At 40.3% G+C, this 9668-nt stretch overlaps 1 protein-coding gene and 2 non-coding genes across 3 annotated transcripts; 1 reads left to right on the top strand and 2 right to left on the bottom strand.

Annotated features, from left to right (window-relative positions):
- Positions 1–58: 58 nt before the first annotated feature.
- Positions 59–250, bottom strand: LOC136434206 (U2 spliceosomal RNA). Its single transcript, XR_010755706.1, has one exon. It is a non-coding gene; the product is annotated as a U2 spliceosomal RNA (small nuclear RNA).
- A 788-nt stretch (positions 251–1038) lies between these two features.
- Positions 1039–1229, bottom strand: LOC136434207 (U2 spliceosomal RNA). The gene has a single exon (XR_010755707.1). It is a non-coding gene; the product is annotated as a U2 spliceosomal RNA (small nuclear RNA).
- Positions 1230–2144: 915 nt separating this feature from the next.
- LOC136433175 (acyl-coenzyme A oxidase-like protein) lies at positions 2145–9667 on the top strand. The gene is made up of 19 exons (XM_066425090.1): positions 2145–2326; positions 2480–2576; positions 2830–2913; positions 3476–3562; positions 3675–3773; positions 4100–4214; positions 4545–4631; positions 4841–4913; positions 5064–5196; positions 5419–5453; positions 5690–5806; positions 6128–6281; positions 6727–6816; positions 7011–7120; positions 7380–7491; positions 7701–7785; positions 8028–8098; positions 8330–8431; positions 8771–9667. The coding sequence occupies exons 1-19, from the start codon at positions 2214–2216 to the stop codon at positions 8981–8983; spliced, it is 1977 nt and encodes a 658-aa protein (XP_066281187.1). The 5' UTR covers positions 2145–2213; the 3' UTR covers positions 8984–9667.
- The last annotated feature ends 1 nt before the right edge of the window (position 9668 follows it).

The following is a 9668-nucleotide window of genomic DNA, read 5'->3' as shown; positions in this document are numbered from 1 at the left end:
GCACTAACATACAGGTGGGCATCTTGATGAAGGTATGTATAATTGTTTTTTGACTTATAAGAAATGGGCCGTTCCCAGCAGTACTGCAAAGCTGGGTCGACCCCGACCAGGACGGTGCAAGCACCTAGTCCATGGTCATGTTCAAAAATCCGTGTGAAAAAACGGTCCGCCGTAGCGAGACCCGTCAGTTTTCACACTGACGAGAACAGTCACTACACACTGATCTTAGCCACGTGGGCCGAGAAGCGATGGCGACATTTGTTGCCTCTTGGACAGTGCTTTGTCGGAGATATTCTTCCTGGTTGTGGTCAGAGTTTCTGTACATTTTACGCTTTAGAGACGTCTCTAGAGGTCAGAGCTAAAATAAAAACGTCTTAAAAACCCGTCTGTTTCATTTTTATATATCCAAGATCTAAGAGACTCAGTGGTTGTCATGGTTACTGCAAATTCCCATAAATGACTCTCTTTGTTGTAAAGACATTGAGAAACACCGATATAGCAAGCTGGACGTCAGATTCACGTCACGTCAGCCATGTACGTCACTGCGACGTTCTTTGTCCTGAAAACGTTAAGGTTACGTCTGGGTGAGTAACGAACAAACCTGGCTGAAACGACATCTATCGACAAGCAAGCTCATTGCAGGTAACAGGTGTCAAAACTGAGCTGCATTGAGAACCCGATGCCTGGTCCAATCTTCTGCAACAACTGAATTCGAATGTTATGACACTTATGTTATTTGGACAATGGAAACATTTCTTTGGACCTCAAGTCCTCAACCCTGCTTTTGAAATTTCTGGTGATAAAGTTCACACAGGATCAACTGGGTTACTCGGTATCGAGGCTTTAAATCCGGTATTAGTGGACTCGTTCTTTTAAGTGATGGGGTGGGCATCTCTGTCGACTGATGAAAAGTTGTAACGGACATTGGATTTTATCGGTTTGTCAAATTCGGCTAGCTGTGATAGCATGCACAGACTAATTTGCGGGTCAACGTGTAATGAAGAGTCTCGATAACAAGTCTTAACTGTCTTTTGATTATGGGTAGGGGCCGTTCCCAGCAGTACTGCAGTGCTGGGTCGACCCGGACCAGGACGGTGCAAGCACCTAATCCATGGTCAGCTACAAAAATCTCTGTGAAAACCGGTCCGCCGTAGCGAGACCCGTCAGTTTTCACTCTGACGAGAACAGAAACTTTACACTGATCTTAGCCACGTGGGCCGAGAAGCGATGACCATTGGAGTCACCTGTTCAAGCGAGGCTTGTTGGAAAGGTACCTACCAACTGTGGCCATAGTTTCTGTAGATATCACGCTTAATACCTATGGGAATAGGGATCAAAACAGAAACGACCAACAAACCTGTCGGGACCATTATCATTAATATCTCGAAGATCTTAGAGACCCCTATGGTTGTCATGGTTACGACTAGGTCGTATTAATGTGTTTTTTTGTTGTAACAGCATTGAGAAACGCCGATACAGTAAGCTGGACGTCAGGTGAACGTTGCATTAACTGTGTTCCTGTTTTCTCTGTCTTGAAAACGTTACTTTAACGTCAGTAACAGCAATACTAGCATATCTGGCTGAAACGACATCTATCGATAATGAAGCTCACTCCAGGCAACGTTAACAGGTGTAAAACTAAAAGCTGGGCTGAAGTGAGAACCCGATGTCTGATTCAATGTCATGTATGAGTTGGATTTCAATGATACGCCGCTAGCGACATTTGGACAATGGAAACAGTGCTTAGACCTCAATCCACGCTTTGCAGTTAAAAAAACTTCTTGCATAAAGTTGACACAATTTGGATCAACTTCACTTAGTTACTGGCGGCCCTTACTCCGTATTAGGCTCTACCAGCCTCTGCGGGTCGCTGGGAAAAGAGTAGGAATTGGCCAAATAGAGTCCGAATTATATGAAGGGAATCGGCTTCGGAGATAAGGTCCAAAATGTTATCCTCCATCATGGCCAAAGTCCCCCAGCAAATGTTCTCTCTGTAGCCGACGCAGATAGTATCACCAAGGAGGTTTTGGTATCACAGTGGAAGTGGACACCTCTCGCGGACATGAACCTGTCCTTTTAACAGGTAGCGCGGACATTTCAGTGAACCCATGCTGATTAGAAGATCGATCATCGATCGGACGTTGACCTTTATCTAAATTTACACGTAACGTTACATACGTGACCGGAAGGACGTTGACCCATAGCAATCCAAAATGGCGTCCGACGTCCAGAAAGTGAAACCTTCGCGATACATCGATGGGGAATTTTGGGAACTGAAGGACCGTCTAAGGAAGGAAATTGAGGACAATGACTTGTTTAGACAAAGGTACGATAAGCTGATTGTTATTGTCTCATTAGATACTGTCAAGGGTGCAGACGGGCTTCCAAGTCCCAACTTGTACATTCAACCTTTCTGAGGACCGTTAGCTTTCCTCCTTGCTTTCCTCAAGGACATGAGTTAAAATTGTGTTTTGCACAGGTTTGACATCACAGTGGATGAGTTACGTGAACTCACACTCAAGAGAGCCAAGTTCCTCCTGTCTCTGCCACAAATTAGGCAACAGTTTGCCGACCAGGTATGTAGGTTTGTTACCGTATAGTATTCACGCAAGACAGAACTATAACGTTAGTAACGTGTTATGTAACGTTAGTTACCTCAGTGCCATTTAATATAGCTATGGAACTATGAAACAATTTTATACTTGAAGATAGAATAGTCTGAGAAATAGGATTATTGATTGAGCAGTTAATACTTCAATAGAATAATGTCATATGTCATTATTCTCGTCATTTCTCTTATCATATACAATGTACTTTTCTCCAATCCAGTTGGCCAATAAGAAAGGCTTTATCAGCAGCAGCCAGGCTATAGGAGAAGTCTTCTCCAGTGTAGACATGTCTGTTGGAGTCAAGGTTTGGAACCAGCCTTCTTTATACAGTACTTCATATTGGATCGATTCTGTGTTGTTTACTTGTTCCCCTGGTATTTTGGATGGTTATGATTACCTTGTAGTGCTGTTGGACATGCTGGGGTTGAAGGGACTACATGATAGCACATTGAAATTACTAACTAAGTAACCTGCCAGAAATGATTTTGGATATGATAAACATGTGTTTTGCTATCCATTACTTGGATGTTAGATAGATTTTAAGATATTAGATATATATATATATATATGATACAGCTTCATATGTTGAATGACTAGGCTATCTAGATAGTCAATAGTCATTACACCAATTAGCCTGGATGCCAGACCCCCTAACTCTAAACTCTATCGTGTTAGATATTTTAGAGTTTGGGGGTCTGGCATCCAGGCTACATACACCAATCAACTATTTAAGGTCTTCGTAAGATTTTTCAGTAGTTTCATTACTCAGTTTGTTCTTCCCTTCAGATGCATCTGTTAGACTTAGATGTAGCTGGGCTATAGATGAATAGTGCTGCCAGTCATCCTGTATGTTTCCATGGTTACAGATGGGAGTGATGGCCTGGCTGTTTGGAGGGGCAGTGATGAACCTGGGGTCAGAACAGCATGTGGTCAAGTGGTTCCAGCCACTCAAGGTCAGTTACGATGATTATAGCATGATCCTGCAATTTGATTTAATTCTAATGCTCAATCTGTCATAAAGGAAAGGAAAATTTTATCCGTATGTGACATTTCTCTGTCCTGCAGGATTTAGAATTCACAGGGATGTTTGCCATGTCAGAGAAGGGCCATGGGAGCAATGTCAGGAACATCCTGACAGAGGCTCACTATGACAGTAGCACTCAGGTGAGATGTCAATACAGTACAAAACTATAGATGCTACATGGCAGATAATAGAAAACAGGTCTTATAAAATTGATCAGCTTGAAATTGAATCAATCAAGTAAGGTAACATAATTACTAATATAGATACTTGATTTTCAGTTGACACTTTTATGTGACTCACCTGTGATAGATTTGGAAGTAACATTGTATAAGATGTTTGTCTGAACTTGTTTTGCACATTTTTTTGCACTGCATGTTTGTATTTTCTCAGCTTTTTATTCAATGCCAAATACAGTACAATCATACACTGTTATGTTATATGATTGTGTTCTTTTTTCTTCTGACAGGAGTTCATCATTACAACCCCCTGTGAAGATGCCCAGAAGTTCTACATTGGGAATGCCCTCCAGGGGAACTATGCTGCTGTGTTCGCTCAGTTGATCTTTGGTCAGGAGTCCAAGGGTCAGTCTCTGTCTTGTCACAGCTGTATCACATGGCAAATAGGACTTTGAGCTTTCGTTGCAAAACCGTACTACACAATGTACTACATTTGTTTATGTAGTTGTATAAGTGTAATGTGAATGACCCATAAGATGCTGATACAATGTTTGAACAGCATCTGCATAGATTTACAATGGGAAATATATGCAAGAAATCTTATAAATAATATATGAAGAATTTTTGAAAGGAAGTGGTGTATTCTGAATTTCTGATGACAGTATGGAGTAAATATTATCATTGAGTTTGAATGTATTTTCTAATATCATCCTGAATGTTATTGTGTCTTTTCAGGTCCCCACTGTTTCATAGTGCCCATCAGAGATGCAGTAGGAAACCTGTACCCAGGAGTCAGTGTTACAGACATGGGCCTGAAGGAAGGTGTGTAGTAAAGTCTTTGGAAGTTAGAGAAATATATTCACAAATTTATGTTGCCTATCATTCAGCAAAAAGTGTAGTCTCATGTGTTGTCTTGTCCTTTACTTTATTACAGTAAACATAATTTATTTACCGAGTCCAAAGCATTACATTTTGTGCAGTACAAATACTGTAGTACAGTAAAGGAAGTACTGTATTATGTATATCTACAGGACTGAATGGAGTAGACAATGGCATCCTGCACTTCACTGGAGCAAGGATACCAAGAGAGAATCTGCTCAACAGGTCAGTTAGCTAATAGCACCAATATACTTCAGGGTGAAGACTGATTGTCTATGCAACATACAACTCAGTAGTGATATTTCTGATACCAACACAAGAATGATAAACATTACAGGAGTCTTCCATCCCTGTTAATGTATATGGTATCCTCAGGTTTGCAGATGTGAGTGCGGAGGGAGTGTACACCACGTCCATCTCCAGTCACAACGCCAGGTTTAACGCCATGTTAGCAGCACTGGTGGCAACACGGCTGGCACTCTCCAACCAAGCCACGGCCAGTATGAAGGTACACAAAATTCTGTGCTGTCAATGCTGAGTTTGCTTACACAGAATTTTTTTGAATTTGATTTTTTTTCTTCTTGTCAAATGTGCTATCTGTGTCAATGCTGTCAACTTGTCAACTTGTAAGTACATTGTACATATCACATTTAAACAACAGTTTTTAAAAATGTTTTTTTTTACTGTTGCTGATATCTATTTTTCTTCCATTTTACCCCTCCCCCCATAGGTTGCCTTGGAAATAGCTATCAGATATGCTTTCAAGTAAGTCTGATATTTTCCTGTTATGTCATTACATTATGTGAGTTCACCTCAATTAATCAGTTCCTCAGTCAATATGTAGTGGTTTTCCTATCCTCATTTATCACATAAGAACTCTGATTTGTTTCTTTACAGGGTATCAACAAAGCAATTACACAAACATGTATTACAATAACTTTTGCATGTGTTCAAAATTCTCCTGTTCAATGATATGTAACGTTACATGTCTCACATTGTAGACGTGTCCAGTTTGGTCCAGGAGACGGCCCTGAGGTTCCCATCATGCATTACCAGACTCACCAGCTGAGACTCATGCCCAACCTGGCCACCTGTCTGGCTGTCACGTTTGCCAACAGGTGAAAATCTTCTCTTTATCTTTGTTCTTCTGTTGCTTCTTGTTTCATTGTTACTTTATCTCAGTGGATGTACCTCAGTTCTTACTACATTGTAAATGTATCTGAAAAAGCCACAGTTACTTAAGCTTTAAGCCTTGCAAATCACAAGCACTTTAAAGTACATGTATTCATTGCTACACTGGTGAATTAGATGACCCCTCAATCTGACACTAGCTCACCACTTTTATCTGTATTATTCATTTTCATCTTTAGCTGCAGACTCCTTTTCAGGGATTCATTGTGTGGCTAAGTTTGATTACTTGAATACTTTTTGCACATCAGGTATGCAGCTGACATGCTGGATGATGATTTCTTCCACAAGCGAGACTTGGTGGATAACAGGTCCATCCAGGCCCTGATCTCTGGTCTCAAGGCCTATGCAACATGGGAGAATCTGCAGTGTTTACAGACCTGCCGGGAATGCTGCGGAGGAATGGTGAGAAGGAGAGCACGATTTTTGTTTTGTTTTCCGGAAACATTGACCAAGAGAAAGGTTGCGGAGTAGATCATGTATCTTGCAAAACATGATATTAGAGTAATCTGAAATTACTTTAACCTGCTGCACAACAGATATGTTTCATGTGTACTATATATCATTTTTTGGTCTATGTCATACCACTACAATCAGTCACACTAGGGCAAGATCTGCTGTCCCCTAAGCGTAATATATAATGTCCTTGAGGGGCTCTACTTAGTACTGTATAGAATCTGAATGTAGTCCTAAGAATTTGCCTTCAATGTAAATGTCTGCAGAGTACAGATGATTTCTCTATAGGAAATCCACTAACATTCTACATGAGCATGTATGAAAAAAAAAGAATGTAGCTAATTTTCCCCCCTGTTATGCCTCTCCTATTTCACACCTGTTTCGTCTCTTGAAGGGTTACATGAGTGAGAATCGAATTGCAGGTTTGAAGCAGGACTGTGATGTGTTTGTGACGTTTGAAGGTGACAACACTGTTCTGTACCAGGTAACAAGACAACTTACACCATTCAAATTTTTATCATATAGAGAAAAAAGATAATAGTAATACGGTAAAACTTCTTGGAACAAGTTGTATAGGTTATGCAGTGAATATTCTAAATTGAAATTTTGCTTTTACTATTGTCATATGAAGTACAGCCCACACATTTACTTCACACATTGTGTCTGATCTTCCTGTAGCAAGTGGTGAAAGAACTGCTGGCAGTGTTTGGACAGAAGTTGGGAGATAACCGTGTACTGCAGACATTGTCAGTTCTACAACAGGAGACAGCTGAGTACATCAAAACAAGGTCAGTTCTAGACCTGATACATGGATGCAGAATGCTACTCAGACCAGCAGGACGAAAGTGGAAATAACTTAGAGACCTGTTATCAATTTTTTTCTTCTTTTGAATTCATACTTTTTCACCAATCCATTGTGAGCAGTTGATATTAAACATATTTGCCCTACCAGTCTGGTAGACTTTTCAAGTGATTTTAGTGAAACTGGTCATGTTTTATTCCCACAGTCAAGAATGAACAGTGGTTCTATCTGTTTGTCTCCTGCAGCATGTTTGCAGTAGGCACAGAGTCCGTGATAAGTGCCTCAGGGATGATGAAGGCCCTGTCCTTTAGAGAGGGGAGGATGCTGAGGAAACTGGCCGGGAGGATGCTGAAGAAGGTACCGTTTGTAGATTCACAAGTGAAGCATCTTTAATATGTCCCTTTGCTTTGTTAACTGTCCTGGCTGTGTAATAAGAGAGCATCACAGGAAAACCATGATGGAAGTTGCTTGTCTGTACAATGATATGGGTTATTTTTACAATGGTTGATGTGGACATTTTTTCTGTAGATTTAAATTTAACTGGAATGTGTTTCACATGTTTGAAGGTTGGAGATGGTGAAGAGGGGTTTCAGGCCTGGAACTCCTGTCTTCACCACACACAGGCCCTGGCCAAATGTCACATTCAGCGAGGTAAAAGCATGTAGCAGCACTTATACATTGTTAGTCTTTCACTGTCAGTAGGGTAAGATTTTATATCATTTGGAATAGAAAACCAATTCCATGTATGTTAAATAATATAGCACATGTCAATATGTCAGGCTAATAAAATTTTCTGTATGATATTCAATCACGCACATTCAGATTCATATAACCACTGAGATCTGTTGTAGTAGAGTGGTACTAGTGGTGACTGTTCTGCACTTGTTTCTCAGTCTGCCTGGAACTGTTTGTGGCTGCTGTGGACAGATGTCCCCATCAACAGGAGAAGGACATCCTGAACAAGGTGGGTGGATTATTTGTGATGTCTGGCATTGATTATTGGTACATACGTCAGGGCGGTCAGGCCATACAAAAGCCATTTTATAGATGACATGACTCTATAGAGATCTCAAATCTGGTTCAAGAGTGGACAAAAATTGCATTAGTTTTATCAAGTGCACAGTTATCAATAGATTCATCTCTATTGTGATTTGTCTCCTCATTTACCATGTTGTATATTCCTGTTCTGCTACAGTTCTGCCTGCTGTATGGGACTCATGCCCTGTACACGGACCGTGCCTGGTACCTGGAGCATGGGTACTACACACCTGCCAATACTAAGGATCTCAGACAACAGGTAGGACAGCATGGTGTACTAGTAATCAACATCTCCCGAAACACCTGATCAGTCTTGGATGTTGTCATGTCATCATCTACTGGGTTATGCTACTACAGTAGCAGATATTTCTTATATGAAGGATGAAAGAGTGCAACTAGACTTTTGAACTGTCAGATGTTTCTTGACGTCCTGTAGTATTGAGATACCATGCTCAGTGTTTTTATTGGTTCCATGCTTAAGTTTTTGGCAGCATAGATTTTCCTGCAATTTCAGGAAATGTATTTGTGGTGACTCAGTGAGGTATTAAGACATTTCTGTTTACACAGACAACATGTAACTCCAGTTTGTATTCTCCAGCTCCTGTCCCTCTGTGCAGAGACCTGCAAACATGCTCTCTTCATAGTGGAGGCATTCCACACCCCGAGGATCTCTGTCCATGCACCTATAGCCGGGGTGCCCAGTACCAAGGCTCCGTGGGCGTACTACCCTGAACCTGGCACCGACAATCCACTTGTCGCGATTGACGTGGACGCCATCAGGAGGACCACACCTTTACAGTCCAAGCTGTGATTGGTCAGAAGTTGTTTTCTCCCAAGAAAATAATTCACCTCACTTAAAGGCCAACTATGATCAGATAATGTAACAACAGTGATCATATCCACACATTTTGATAGCTAACATTCCTAGATAAGAATTGTCTTAATGCACCATATATGGAAAATATGTACTGTGCAATATTGTGAAAATATGCAATTTCTGTGCAATGTAAATAGAACTAAAACAAGATGTTATGGTAATTGAAATAATGTGTGAGTGAACACCACCCTGGAAGGATGATGATATGATGTATTTTTCTTGCCATAAATAGTACATGTGCATGTATTATTGATTTTACTAATATGACAGATTCTGTGCCAACACTAACCTAACATTGGGTCATATGTTCTCATTATCATATTGTTATACTTTGATGACAAAATATTTTAGAGTAGGCCAACATAACAGTATACAAGAAGGTACTGGTCCAATATACAGTACATACTTGGAGCATCTTAGATCTAAGGCTGTAACAAAGTAGTTCAAAGTTAATTTCCATTTAATTAAAGGTATGATTAAATTGTTTTCAGGTAGATTTGAAAAATAGGTATCATATGTTGTTGGAAATGTCACTACAATGATATCGTTTGATTTATAATGGTAATTCTCCATGTACCCAGTATTCAGACACAATAAAATATTACATGTCAGACATAAG

The sequence above is a fragment of the Branchiostoma lanceolatum genome, chromosome 4 (genome assembly GCF_035083965.1).
Source record: "Branchiostoma lanceolatum isolate klBraLanc5 chromosome 4, klBraLanc5.hap2, whole genome shotgun sequence".
Lineage (NCBI taxonomy): Eukaryota > Metazoa > Chordata > Leptocardii > Amphioxiformes > Branchiostomatidae > Branchiostoma > Branchiostoma lanceolatum.
Note: the sequence above shows the minus strand (reverse complement) of the source record. Positions and strands in the feature narration are given on the sequence as shown.